Genomic DNA, 16,230 nt, shown 5'->3' on the forward strand with positions numbered 1-16,230 from the left:
AAGGGACAGAAACAGTAAACAAAGTAACATACCTGATATAATAAAGTTATGTCCCTTTTAAACGAAGGGTGTGAATTTTTTTTTTTGTAAAGAAAAATGATAATCAGTAGACTTCTGTATAAATGGGTAATTACGTACAAATATATATCTTTTTATTTGATATTTTTTAACGTAGTAGAACCATTTGAATGCCAGACCATAGTGAAAAACAAATTCCATATTTAATATATCCAATGATGGCCTTTTTATCTTTGAATCCGTGACTTCATTATGAACCGGAAGTGCTAATCAATTTAATAAATCGTCAGTATCGGATTTGTTTATCTACAAAACAAATATAGACTCTACTAGACGTCTAGATCTAGACTGGATATCTATCTATATAGTCTAGGTATTACTAGAGTTACTAAAGTTAACTAGAGTCTTGATTACTCAGATCAAAATCTACATCTAGTTCTTAGCTCTGTATAATATCTTTCTTCACTATAAAAGTATAATTTTCTTCGTATTCGTAGGATTATAATTATTCATTTAATTCATCATACTAAAACTAACTAATCATAGTCAAGTCTTAGAATGATAGATGATTAGATTTAGATTATTAGAGTCCAGATCTAATCTAAACTAAAGTCTAAATAACCAGTAACTTGAGTAACCAGGTTTGAATTGTAAATTCACAAGTATAGAGGTAGAGTATAGAGATTATCATCTAGTAGTACTTGTAGTCATGGAGTACTCTCTCTACTATCCAGACTAACTTAACTAACTAATTGTATGCATAATGACAATGACTGTAACAATAACATACTTAGTGATGTTAGTCTATGACTGATAATGACTGATAGATCTAGATCTATTAACTTAGTCCGGCTTAGATCTAGAATCTAGATCTAGTTCATCTAGTAATATTAACTTGATATATATATTATTTTTTATTAGATCAAGATCTAAATAAATTATAAATATGTCACTTATACTTATGACTTAAAGTTAAATTTAAATGATTGATTATTATGATTAATGATGTGACTGTGACAATAATATTAACAAAGTAACATAACTACTCAAACCTCCTGCAGTGGCTGCAGCATGACAGCTAGGATGGCTGCTTGCAGGGTTCCTTCGACCATCATGATAACAGAATGGAGTGCTGCCTTTAGTTGTATGACTATAGTCTCAGATTTGACACTGCAAAGTACAATCTCTAAGATTTTAATTTGCAAATAACAAGTTTACAATAATATACAGTTAGATTTATATCATATAGTTAGGAATGTAAATTTATTGTATATTATATCTAGATTGGATTATCTAGTAGAAGCATTATATAGTATTATTACCAAGCCAACTCTAAATGCAATTTCTTTCTCCCTGTCTTTTTAAATGGTTCAACACTAGTTTCTAATCTTAAACTCTGTTTTATTAAGTCAATCTGGTCATGAAGCCAAAATCTACATCAGATTATAAAGTTATAAAGTTGTGATATAGACTTAGACATACATTTATTCTAGTCTAGCCCTAAGATATCTTCTAACATACATTTATTCTAGTCTAGCCCTAAGATATCTTAAAAGACTGATATCTACTAGTCCAAGAAAAGTTTGTGCCTTTAGGATTTCTAGTATCAGTATCAGGTACTACTGATCTTGATTGAATACTATGTGTGAACAAAATATATATGGATAGTAGCCTGGCGCTGCTGTATGTGTTTTGGATGACTACGACTCTCGTGACGCCCCTGAGCTCTGTTCACGTCGGCGATCCTTCCCGAACTCTCTTGTTGACACTCGTCTCGGCCGGTCGTCGTAACTCGTCACGGTTGACCGCTCGTCTAGCGCTGGCCTGGGGCGATTTGCGTCGGCTGACTACACACACACCACTACCCCCATCTGTGCCACCACCAGGTTTATAACAATATTTATATGTAAATTGATTTAAGCAGCACATTATCAACGAATATTACAGGATTTAATGTTGTCATATATTAGCTTCAAATTTTGTTATAACTGAACATAAATGAAGCATTTTTTATGCTAAGTAGGAGAGAGGGGTAATTAACATTTTTCTTTGTAGTCTGTATTGTTCTGCATCAGTGGCTTGGGGTCTCAAATGGAGTGCTTCTTTTCTCCACATAAAATATCACCTTTGTAAATATCTTTGATTTGTTTTTCATGGAGTATATTAGTATGTATTATTAATCTAAATTTTATTTAATAAGTCAATTGATAGACCAAACTAACAGTCTTCCTTCTGTTACTGAAAAATATAACCGAATAGGTGCAGTTTCTTGAGTACCACTATTTATAAGGCTAATACAACGAATACTTAGCCAAATTTCAATGCCATACTTTAAAAATAAATGTGTTTCTAAGTTAAGCACTAGTAAACATTAGGTAATCACAGTTTTTTTAAAGTATAATTTTGTTTGTCAAAACACATATTTTTTAATAGGTTTCAGTTACAAAGCTCTTGTAGATAAGATAGGGACATTTTCTTTTGTTATTTCCCTTGATTTCATTTTTTTTTTAAAATTTCTGAGATGATGTTTGTTACTGTTTTATTGTACTAAATGACAAACTGACTTAATTTTAGTGACATTTTTTTTGTAAACTGGCTTGATTTTGTTTTATTTAGCTTTTTTTTTGGCTGAATGTTTTTTTTTTCTTGTTTTTTTTTAAAATTATATAGCAGGCATATTTAGAATTTCTCCATTCAATCCAGTAGAAACAATACATTGATATTGTACTAATATAAATTACTAATAGGGCTGGTTTAGAATAATGCATAGCATCAGATAACTATAAAAAAATCAAACAGGGATTAGGGTTTATTAAAAGAAATTTCTATAAATCAAATAAGAACATAAAATTAAAATGTTATTTAACAATGGTTTGGCCAATAATGGAATATAATATGCATCCTCTGTTAGGGACCCCTCAACTCAAGAAAACATTAAGAAACTGGAACAGACACAAAATAAAGCAGTGAGATTCATAACAAACGAATATTCACATTTGACTAGAGTAACACCTTTAGTAAAATCACTAAATTTAGAAAGCCTTCAGGATAGAAAACTCAAAAGTAAAGTAGCAATTATACATAAAACACTGAACCATAACCTTCGAATAAAAAAACAAAATTTAATAAAATACTCAGAAAGACGCAAAGATAAAGGCACATTCCTCGTCCCATGTGCTAGGACAAATTTGTACAAATGCTCCTTCTTCCCTAGTGCTATTAGAGCATGGAATGAGTTGCCTGAGCTAGGCAGGAAAACCAGTGACTTAGCAGAATTTAGGTCATTGGTTAATATGCACGACGCGTAGAGGACGTAATCATATAATCATCTTCTTTTTTGAAGTAACGTCTGTATTATATAAGATAAGATAAATCTTCTAAGCTATTGATCATTTTTTAAATGTTTCTCCCAGTGTTACATTGCTAGCTAATGACATGTTTTTTTTTTCTTTTTTTGACTAGTCACATCACTATGACCTAACTAGTACTTTGAGTAACATGCCATGGAATCGAAGGTCAAGGTCAGTAGTTACTTTTATTCTGTTGAAAACACACAGACTAAATACCTAACATTCAATCAATGAGACTTTTAAAAATGTTTTGTTTGAAAACCACTGTTAGACTTTATATTTTCTGTCTTTGCTTTGTGAGATGTTGGGCAGACGAGTGAGCATATGTGGACAGCGATCATGTGTGGATCATATGTGGACAGCGGGAGTGATTCCCTTTCCACCATCCTATCAAACTATCAAACTTAGGTATATGTATTGCTGTAGAATTTAAAATATCTGCGAAGACATTTCAGGAGAAAAAAAAATCTTTTTGCATTCAGCACTCTTATTGTTGGGGTGCGGTGGCTGAGTGGTTAAATGCTTGACTTCTGAACCTGGGGTCCTGGGTTGAAATCTTGGTTTTGAATTTCATGATTTTTAGGTCACCCGTGAGTTCACCCAATTCTGATTACAGCTCCCGCCGATTTATTGGAGCTGTCATCTTTATGCAGTGGATGCACTTGCATTGTGGCGTTGGGGGCGATGAGGCGTCTGATGCTCTAGCACGAGATGGAGAGCTGGCAGTGTAAGACAGGGCATTGCCCTGTTGTAGCATATTTTGCCCATTTGCGGCCCAGTTTTGATGCCCGATGCCAACACTGTGGAGAGTCAGTAGAAACAGTGGCACACGTCTTGCAAGAGCTGCGGGGGAATGTGTCTGTAGAGTCACTTGGCCTGTATGTTAGCTATGAGGCACTACGCCCAACAGTAGAGTTTCTCGCCAAGGATCAGCCTTTGCTACCAATTGGAGTTCATCTCAGATGGGTACCTGACATTAGTTAGGGTTATACTAAAGCATTTGGTCATTGTGCTAGCCACATGACACCCTGCTTATTAACCGTTGGCCAAAGAAACAGATGACCTTAACATCATCATCATCACAAGGTCTGAAAGGGGGAACCTAACTTTACTTTTGTTGCGATTCATTCCAAAATGTGAACGATTCATTCTAAAATGTGAACGATTCATTCCAAAATGCGAACGATTCATTCCAAAATGTGAACGATTCATTCCAAAATGCGAACGATTCATTCCAAAATGTGAACGATTCATTCCAAAATGTGAACGAGTCTAAGACTGAGTCCAAGTAGACCGGTGCTTCCCAAACTTTGCTATGTGTATGTTTGTAGAGCTCACTCATTTCCTCTTCCGCTTTCATATAAAGTATGACGTTTTTGTGATCTGCGTTCTTTGGTGATGGTTAATCGCCTTGTATTGTATCACAAAATACCGACGGCCTCACGACCTCAAAGCAAGTATTTAGTGAGATCATATTCTCTGCATAGGAAGTCTAATTGGATTGCATGACGCTCAAGTCATCTAGTCCATGTCTATCAATGTTTTTTTTCTAATCGTATTCCACTTAACAAGGTAGGTTTATTTTTTATTGATAAGTCTCGAGCGCACGACGGAAGTGACGTGTTCGCACTCGATCTCGTGTGCTAGCGTCACAAGAGTCGAACGGAAATGGTTTCTTTGCGACAGTGCTTACTTCAGGGGTGAGATAGATGGCCAGCTGAGGTGGGGTCTCAAATTCAGTTCACCTAGGCCGAAGGTTCTATCACGGACGTGAGTTGTCTGTAACGCTATCACGAGACGAGGCCTAAGGATGATATGATGTCCCTTCAGCCGATCAGTGACTTCAACAGGACAAGACAATTTGACTTTATACCAATTGTGCCTGTCGGACTGTTGAAAAGGATTCAGGAAGGCTACACATACTTTACCCTGCGGACTGTTGGATTCAGGAAGGCTACACATACTTTACCCTGCGGACTGTTGGATTCAGGAAGGCTACACATACTTCACCCTGCGGACTGTGGGATTCAGGAAGGCTACACATACTTCACCCTACGGACTGTTGGATTCAGGAAGGCTACACATACTTCACCCTACGGACTGTTGGATTCAGGAAGGCTACACATACTTCACCCTACGGACTGTTGGATTCAGGAAGGCTACACATACTTCACCTTACGGACTGTTGGATTCAGGAAGGCTACACATACTTCACCCTACGGACTGTTGGATTCAGGAAGGCTACACATACTTCACCCTACGGACTGTTGGATTCAGGAAGGCTACACATACTTCAACATACGGACTGTTGGATTCAGGAAGGCTACACATACTTCACCCTACGGACTGTTGGATTCAGGAAGGCTACACATACTTCACCCTACGGACTGTTGGATTCAGGAAGGCTACACATACTTCACCCTACGGACTGTTGGATTCAGGAAGGCTACACATACTTCACCTTACGGACTGTTGGATTCAGGAAGGCTACACATACTTCACCCTACGGACTGTTGGATTCAGGAAGGCTACACATACTTCACCTTACGGACTGTTGGATTCAGGAAGGCTACACATACTTCACCCTACGGAAGTGTTGGATTCAGGAAGGCTACACATACTTCACCCTACGGACTGTTGGATTCAGGAAGGCTACACATACTTCACCCTACGGACTGTTGGATTCAGGAAGGCTACACATACTTCACCCTACGGACTGTTGGATTCAGGAAGGCTACACATACTTCACCCTACGGACTGTTGGATTCAGGAAGGCTACACATACTTCACCCTACGGACTGTTGGATTCAGGAAGGCTACACATACTTCACCCTGCGGACTGTTGGATTCAGGAAGGCTACACATACTTCACCCTACGGACTGTTGGATTCAGGAAGGCTACACATACTTCACCCTACGGACTGTTGGATTCAGGAAGGCTACACATACTTCACCCTACGGACTGTTGGATTCAGGAAGGCTACACATACTTCACCCTACGGACTGTTGGATTCAGGAAGGCTACACATACTTCACCCTACGGACTGTTGGATTCAGGAAGGCTACACATACTTCACCCTACGGACTGTTGGATTCAGGAAGGCTACACATACTTCACCCTACGGACTGTTGGATTCAGGAAGGCTACACATACTTCACCCTGCGGACTGTTGGATTCAGGAAGGCTACACATACTTCACCCTGCAGACTGTTGGATTCAGGAAGGCTACACATACTTCACCCTACGGACTGTTGGATTCAGGAAGGCTACACATACTTCACCCTGCGGACTGTCATCACGATGTTCCCGGGTTCGAACCCTGCCACCCCCTGACGTCCTTGAGGAGGTTTGGTGGTTTAGGACGTAATAATCTTCCTTTCTGGAGAAACGTCCGTAACACATAAAAAATAATCTGAACTATAAGATTCACCTGATTAAGGTTAAACCATTGATCAGTACAAGTGTTTCCTTATTTCGAATTTTCTGTTGTGCATAAACTTTCTGTTAGATGTCATGCTTAAATAATGTAATGACGTGCCCTGTCTCTCGATGCAGCACTTTACCCACTAGGATCACAGTACATGTGCATGCTTTCTTTTTGTAAAGGTTATTACATATCATAGATCATCTTAAATGAAATCAACTGCTAATTTCGTTTAAAAAAACATTATGTAAATATTTGAGAAGAGTCACTATTGTATGTGAACAATTTGCACTGAGCGACACTTACTAGTCAGAAGGCAATATGTCAACCGACAGCCATAGTGGTCTACTAACGTCTTGAACATGGCAGCGAAGATTGTTGTTTTTTTTTCACGTTATTTTTGGGAATGACCGGAAGTTGTTTTTCAATTATTGATCTAAACGTTATGACAAGACACCCTTTGGGAGATAAATCTTGCAGTATTGAGAGATGGCAGCAATTGTGCGTTTCATTAAATACAAAAAACCTTCTATAAGGGAAAGTATTTTTTTTTATATTTTGCTTGTTGTTTTTTTTTTAATCTGCAAATGTATGGGCTGAGTAGCACCCCTCCCCCCACATCAGTTATTAATAGGTTTGCCTGTTTAGAAGAGGTGTGATGTTTTTGAATAGTAACATGTTTTTCCTTATCAAATTCAGTATATTTATGTGATAGTTCATAAGAGATTGTATTTGTTCAATATGATAGCCTTTTTTTTTAATGTACAGGTTGCTATGAAATGTCTGGGTAAAAAAAATATTTTAATAAGTCTTTTTAAACGTGTATGTTAACTAATTAATAGTACAGGAATTCAGTTTATTCAAAAGGTTACTACAAACTCATACACATTTGAGATCATGGTGTAATAAAGGCAACCTAAAAAAGGGGGCGGAGTTTTCGAATCTAGATTTCATTTTCTCAATTCGGACGTTATTTCCTTTACAATTAAAATGAATTCAAAATACTTTGTTCTGTAATTAGAGGACACAATAAAATAGTTTTAAAAAATGCGAAAACAAAAGTGTCGCCTCATTGTGATGCACATTCCAGTTTGAAAGTAAGGACTAAGTACCCCCGCCGCCATATGTATTATCACCATACTCTTTATGGATCACGGCGGGAATGGTGCTGCGTGTGTGTGTTGAGGGGAGGGGGGGGCAGGTGTAATCGGTACAACACCTCCATTTTACATTTACATCTGAATCTTCAAATATTTTTGTCCACCCGCAGCAGACTTTTACATTGGTGAGACAGGACACACGATTTGGTTTAACTTAGAAATAAGCCGAATGTATATTTTACAATAAATAGTTATCACAAATTCTAACATTTCTCCACAAAAACACACCCGTTCACTTCTCCCCAGAACAGTTTGCCGGGCTATCGCCCATATCGCACCCCCCCGGGTATCCGCCTGTGCTCTACTCGAGTCTAAATGTCTTGATATAGTCAAAAGATTACAGAGGAATGATCTGGATGAATTTCTAAAGACCCAACCTTCCCGAGCAAGTGACTTCATGTGTTGATTCATTCGTCTCTGAAAGCGGCACGAAGGCGTTCAAATCCCTACATTGTATATTGACACCAACAATTTTATTTGGCTTCAACTTTTACTGCAGACGTCAGGTTTGGGTTATTTATAGATACACACACGGACCTAGAGAAATGTATACACCTCACAGCCTCGTCGCACGTGGGAGAAGAAAAAAAAAGTTCTTACAGTGTTGAGCCGTCCCACCTCTTCTATCAAACTACCTACACTATCACCCCCCAACAGCCAATTTCGGTTCCATCGTGCCCTCCGAAACTCAAGTAGAAGACAACGCGGTGCCAAGAGAGAAGGGAATCCTGGGATTGGATTTGAAAGGGGGGGAAGGGGTTGACGTGAATCACCTAACTGTGGACCAGCTGGTTATCAACTCTCTTACAAGTGCCTTAGTTGCTTGTTTTGATTTTGAATGTTTTGAAAAAAAAACTGGACGGGACAGAACACAAGTAGGTAAACGATTTTATTTTGATATTTAGTTGACAGAATTTTCACCGTTAGCTCTGCGTTGTTAAACATTGAATTAATAGAGTTGTTGCCCTTGAAACAATAATGAATTATGAGACGTTTGCCCTTCAATTTTCTTATCGGTACTCTGAATTGCACTGGCATTGCCCTTCAGTCTATTTATTAGTACATTGCCATTTCCAATACTTTGAATTAAAAACATATTTTACATTTCAGTCTTTTAATCGATAGTATATATGCAGGGTCGGATTTAGGAGTGCGGGGCAACATTTTTGTGGAAGCCCTACACTTTTTCGGATGCTTTAATAAAGATCCATTTATGAATGAAAAAACTTATTACATACATCTAAAAGATAGCTATATTTTAGAAGAAAGAAATAAAGAGTTTTTTTTTTTTTTTTGTAATTTAATCCCACTTTCCTTTTAAATAAAATATTTAATATGCATATTTTAGTTTTACAAAGTGTATATTTGTCAGTTTGTGGAAGGTAAGGCCCTTCGTAGACGCGCTGTCATAAATCCGAAGCTGTATTTCCATATTACGAGTATGCCACATGCGTAAACTTCTTAACCACAACCTTTTTTTTTTTTTGTCAGCCGTAAAAATGCGAAAATAAATGTAAAAAACAAACAAAACAAAAACCCACTAGAGTTTCTGTCCCGTCGAAATTCGGATATATTTTTTTAAAATCTCTTTTGTGGAGTCCCCGGGGCTGTAGCCCCACCTGCCCTCCCTTAAGTCCGGCCCTTTAAACATGTAAATTAAATTGCATTGATATTGCTTAATAGTTAGACGACATTTAGAATATATTGAAAATTGTCCTTCAGAATACTTGCATCTATTTCTTGATAATACATAGAATGATTATGCGCTCTGGACTGTCGTCTCCATGGTTCCTGGTTCGAACTTGCCCGCCTCTGTCCCCCGCCCTGCTGTGGGAGGCTTGGGGCTGGGTGTGTGTAATAGTATTCAAAGCTAAAGGGACATCCAAAATATGTTGTGTTACATTACAATGTGTAACACATAGAAGGCGTGGTCCTGGTTATGTTTTGTAGTAGATTGAATTACTTGAGCATTGCCACACGATGATCTCTTTGTAATGCGCCGAACGACACTGTTTTGTTTCAAATCTATTTCTCATACCCGTCTCAAGATTAAGCCGAAACCAGTGACTCTTTTGGGCGCATCCATTGCCTTTCGAGACAAAAGGAGCCATATATTTCTCATACTGGTAGAATGACAACTGAGTTGTTTCTTTATCGCGAATTCCGTGTGCTATACATTTAGGCGCTAGCCCACTGATGTTGTTGGCACAGAGAGTGTAGCCCTCATCACAAATATGTCGTCACCCTCCACCAGCATTTTGGATTTTCTTCTGTCTCATGTCGTCACCTGTCTTCTGTTGTAGTGAGACACTAGTGACATCAATTTTACCTTGTTTTCTGTTTTTTGCCTTTTTGGAATTTTTTGTCACTTTTTTTTCCCCTCCCATTTTCTTATTCTCGGATGAAATTGAAACTTTGCACATTATTCATTGTCAATGACAGCACATGAATCAATCAAAAAAATTAATCAATTATGTTAATTTATTAGCTTAGAAAAAGGGGCATACATCTTGCAGTATTGAGATATGAGTCAGCAATTTGAATAGTTATGCGAGCATTTTTTAAAAGGATTTTACTTTTTTTTTCTTTCTAAACTCTTCAGTTCTCTCATCTTTTCTTACAGTTCTATTAACTCGTTCAATATTTATAGGTCACACATTACAAGAGTTCGTCTGGTCTGAAATGTAAGATATTTGTCCAAAGGTGTGGTTGGAATCATTCAGCTAAATGTTGTTTGTTTACGATTGGTGAATGAGGTCCATGATGTTAATTTATTAGCTTAGAAAAAGGGGCATATATCTTGCAGTATTGAGATATGAGTCAGCAATTTGAATAGTTATACAAGCATTTTTTAAAAAAAGGCATTTTACTTTTTTTTCTTCTTCTAAGCTCTTCAGTTCTCCTCATCTTTATTAACTCGTTCAATATTTATAGGCCACATTTCATTACAAGAGTTCGTCTGGTCTGAAATGTAAGATATTTGTCCATAGGTGTGGTTGGAATCATTCAGCTGTAGCAATTTTGTTTTTTTTTTAAACTCAGGCTGCCAATTGGCACGTGTCGAGAGGTTTGACTTTTAAAAAATCGAGCATTACGTGACGTAATGATGTTGAACAAGGAAAAACGAGAACTCATTGCCACGCTTTAATTACATCATTAACTCTTTAGTTTAACTCATTGCCACGTTTGATTACATCATTAATTCTTTAGTTTAACTCATTGCCACGCTTTAATTACATCATTAACTCTTTAGTTTAACTCATTGCCACGCTTTAATTACATCATTAACTCTTTAGTTTAACTCATTGCCATGCTTTAATTACATCATTAACTCTTTAGTTTAACTCATTGCCACGCTTTAATTACATCTTTAACTCTTTAGTTTAACTCATTGCCATGCTTTAATTACATCATTAACTCTTTAGTTTAACTCATTGCCACACTTTAACTACATCATTAACTCTTTAGTTTAACTCATTGCCACGCTTTAATTACATCATTAACTCTTTAGTTTAACTCATTGCCATGCTTTAATTACATCATTAACTCTTTAGTTTAACTCATTGCCATGGTTTAATTACATCATTAACTCTTTAGTTTAACTCATTGCCACGCTTTAATTACATCAACTCTTTAGTTTAACTCATTGCCACGCTTTAATTACATCATTAACTCTTTAGTTTAACTCATTGCCACGCTTTAATTACATCATTAACTCTTTAGATTAACTCAATGCCACGCACCCAATGTACATTTAACCCTTTTATTAAAATCAAAGCCACGCACACTACGTACATTTAACCCTTTTATTAAAATCAAAGCCAGGCACACTATGTACATTTAACCCTATAATTTAACTCAATGCCACGCTCACCATGCATATTTAACCCTTTAGTTTAACTCAATGCCACGCACGCAATGTACATTTAACACTTTGGTTTAACTCCCTGCTAAGCACACGTTATGTACCATTACATTTAGACCATAAATCACGTTTATAAAACTGCTAAACTGTTATCTTTTAGTCAGTAAAGAAAAAGTGATTCAGTCATTTACCACGCAGCTGTGGCCACACATTTTGTCACATCTTACGTAAACAAATTTCCCCGCTCTGCGCATGTCTTCGGCGTTAGTTTTTCTTTCCGTGTCAAAGGTTTGTGCCGCGGTCTTTGCAAGAATCTCTCATCTATTTTGAGTACCATCATAAGTACCCTTCTCGAACGCGCAGTAAGCTACATCTGAAATTATGATGTCATAAAGTCTTTGAGTCTGACATGACTGAGTCTTGACATTGTCATTTACTAGACGAATGCCGAAGAGATTTAAAGAGGAGGGATGAATAAAACTGATCCTCCGTATAAATTTGAATGCGAGGGTTAACGTCTCATTCAGTAGTTGTGTCCTGTTATAGACAGATATACCAGCTCAATACAAAAGTGTATATCAGTACTAAAAGTTTATTCTAAACAAGTCTCATAGATCTTTATGATAGGATAAAAAAATATTGGTTATGAAAAACGAATAGTAATTTAACATTCCGTATGTGTCTTCAAGATAGCGTATAATGTGTCTTGAAGACAACGTATGATGTGTCTTGAAGACAACGTATAATGTGTCTTCAAGATAACTTATAATGTGTTTTCAGGGTAAGACTGACATGCGCCAAACAAGCATTAACTTCCCATCACAAATCTGTTGTGATGAATTAGGAAATGACTGTATGATTCAAATTGGTTGAAACCGCCATCTTTTGGTGTGTGTAAAGTTTCCATATGAAATATTGGATCGAGGTCAGCGCACTTACCAGCAGCAAACTTTTCATCGACTCATCTGTTGATGACAAAGAGTCACTGCTTCAAAAGCTGTACTGCTGAATGAATTATTGTCATGGCTAAATATAGATACCTCGATCTGGAAGAAAAGAACAAAGAGCTAACCCTAACTTGTTTTTATAATGTCAGGGCGTGTAAGGGAAAAAAAAACACTTTTTGTGTTGTGAAAAGATTTGGGATCTCCTACCGTTGATTGTCTTTCCCACTAAAAATGTGTAAGAATCCTTTATAAGCTGACTTAAGTTGTCACCACATGACAAACATGCCAGTTCACACAATAAGCAGCTGGACTTTATTATATCGCTCTGAGTTTCTATTCAAAGAAATCTTAGATTTGTTTACACAAGTGCAGTACAAGCTTGGTTAACCAGCCAGCATCTCATCTCTCTGGGGTCAACTAACTGTCCTGTTTTGACCAAATCTTCTCTACTTAGACTTGATCTACGACGTTTGTTTATGTAAAATGTTTCACATGTTTCGGATGTTCCTTCAGAGTTGAATATAGTTTACATCCAAGTCCATACCTCCCGCAGGACCACGGGGGATGGGAGCGGGCAGGATTTGAACTCTCGACCATCGATAAATCTGAACGACAGTCCAGCGCGCAAACCGCACGACCAGGCAGCCATCCTGTTGATTTGTATGGTGTATAAAGTAGTCGGGAACATACGATTTCTAATTGTTAGTGCATACAAATACAAAATTAAAAAAAAAATCAAAATTAAATTAGGACTAAATTAGGGCCTGGTGTTTAAGTCGTAGTTTATGCATTGAGTTCCAGTCTTTGCTGCTCGATAAAATTAGCGTCCCCAGAACCAGTTCAATATTTAGCGTGTACCAAAATATCAAAGTTTATGCCCGGATCTGTAGCTATCAACAGTTGAGTTCTTTTGACTTGGACACTTCAGACTGACTATATACACAAAGCAGTGATAGACAATAACATACAACAGCTATGTATAGACACATTTTATTTAGGGATAGACACTAACAAACAACTACTGTAGCTAGGTATAGACAATAACCAGACAACAGCTACTGTAGCTATGTATAGACACATTTTATGTAGGAATAGACAATATCAAACAGCTACTGTAGGTATGTATAGACACATTTTATTTAGGGATAGACACTAACAAACAACTACTGTAGCTAGGTATAGACAATAACCAGACAACAGCTACTGTAGCTATGTATACACACATTTTATGTAGGAATAGACACTATCAAACAGCTACTGTAGGTATGTATAGACACATTTTATGTAGGAATAGACAATATCAAACAGCTACTGTAGGTATGTATAGACACATTTTATGTAGGAATAGACAATATCAAACAGCTACTGTAGGTATGTATAGACACATTTTATGTAGGAATAGACAATATCAAACAGCTACTGTAGCTATGTATAGACACATTTTATGTACGAATAGACAATATCAAACAGCTATTGTAGCTATGTATAGACACATTTTATGTAGGAATAGACAATAACAAGCAGCTACTGTAGGTATGTATAGACACATTTTATGCAGAGATAGACAGTCCTAAATGATAACTTATTACAGACAATATCAAACAGCTACTGTAGGTATGTATAGACACATTTTATGCGGAGATAGACAGTCCAAAATGATAACTTATTACAGACAATATCAAACAGCTACTGTAGGTATGTATAGACACATTTTATGTAGGAATAGACAATAACAAACAGCTACTGTAGGTATGTATAGACACATTTTATGTGGAGATAGACAGTCCTAAATGATAACTTATTACAGACAATATCAAACAGCTACTGTAGGTATGTATAGACACATTTTGTGTAGGAATAGACAATAACAAACAGCTACTGTAGGTATGTATAGACACATTTTATGTGGAGATAGACAGTCCTAAATAACTTAGTACAGACAATATCAAACAGCTACTGTAGGTATGTATAGACACATTTTGTGTAGGAATAGACAATAACAAGCAGCTACTGTAGGTATGTATAGACACATTTTATGTGGAGATAGACAGTCCTAAATGATAACTTATTACAGACAATATCAAACAGCTACTGTAGGTATGTATAGACACATTTTGTGTAGGAATAGACAATAACAAACAGCTACTGTAGGTATGTATAGACACATTTTATGTGGAGATAGACAGTCCTAAATAACTTATTACAGACAATATCAAACAGCTACTGTAGGTATGTATAGACACATTTTGTGTAGGAATAGACAATAACAAGCAGCTACTGTAGGTATGTATAGACACATTTTATGTGGAGATAGACATTCCTAAATGATAACTTATTACAGACAATATCAAACAGCTACTGTAGGTATGTATAGACACATTTTGTGTAGGAATAGACAATAACAAACAGCTACTGTAGGTATGTATAGACACATTTTATGTGGAGATAGACAGTCCTAAATGATAACTTATTACAGACAATATCAAACAGCTACTGTAGGTATGTATAGACACATTTTGTGTAGGAATAGACAATAACAAACAGCTACTGTAGGTATGTATAGACACATTTTATGTGGAGATAGACAGTCCTGAATGATAACTTATTACAGATACTGCTGCTCTAGACAGCTGCGGTACAAGACAAAATCTCCCCCAGAAAAGTTCGAGACTGAGTAGACTAGGACTTGTAAAGGTTAAAAGGTGAACATTCCGTCTCCTGATGCTGTGATGTTTGGTCAGGCACGCTACACCATCTAGATATGCCGCTATCAGAACACAGGGGAGGGTCAGAAGGGGGTGGGGGCGCATATACAATTTCCATCTGTCTGCCATATTTGTGAGCATCAAGGTTTGAGTTGAACCCTGTGAGGTGTATAATGTAGAGAAGATGTCGTTAGGTATATAGACCATTTTGTTAGGTACATAGAACATTTTAATATGTTCATAGAACATTTTGTTAGGTATATAGAACATTTTTTTAGGTTCATAGAACATTTTGTTAGGTTCATAGAACATTTTGTTAGGTATATAGAACATAACATTTTGTTAGGTATATAGAACATTTTGTTAGGTTCATAGAACATTTTGTTAGGTTCATAGAACATTTTGTTAGGTACATAGAACATTTTGTTAGGTATATAGAACATTTTGTTAGGTTCATAGAACATTTTGTTAGGTTCATAGAACATTTTGTTAGGTTCATAGAACATGACATTTTGTTAGGTATATAGAACATTTTGTTAGGTATATAGAACATTTTGTTAGGTTCATAGAACATTTTGTAAGGTTCATAGAACATTTTGTAAGGTTCATAGAACATTTTGTTAGGTTCATAGAACATTTTGTTAGGTTCATAGAACATTTTGTTAGGTATATAGAACATTTTGTTAGGTTCATAGAACATTTTGTTAGGTTCATAGAACATTTTGTTAGGTTCATAGAACATGACATTTTGTTAGGTATA

General features: G+C 36.6%; 1 protein-coding gene across 2 annotated transcripts in view; it reads left to right on the forward strand.

The window, feature by feature from the left end:
• Positions 1-345: 345 nt before the first annotated feature.
• LOC106050763 (rho GTPase-activating protein 21-like) overlaps positions 346-16,230 on the forward strand; it is a 52,983-nt gene continuing 37,098 nt past the window's right edge. The window contains exons 1-2 of one of the 2 annotated variants that reach the window (XM_013205797.2): positions 346-391; positions 3,481-3,539. In XM_013205797.2, the coding sequence (XP_013061251.2) occupies positions 3,522-3,539 (18 nt within the window). In that variant the 5' untranslated portion in view covers positions 346-391; positions 3,481-3,521. The remainder of the gene's footprint in view (positions 392-3,480; positions 3,540-16,230) is intronic. The other variant, XM_013205813.2, reaches the window with a different exon arrangement.

This window comes from Biomphalaria glabrata, chromosome 1 (assembly GCF_947242115.1).
Source record: "Biomphalaria glabrata chromosome 1, xgBioGlab47.1, whole genome shotgun sequence".
NCBI classification, from domain to species: Eukaryota; Metazoa; Mollusca; class Gastropoda; family Planorbidae; genus Biomphalaria; species Biomphalaria glabrata.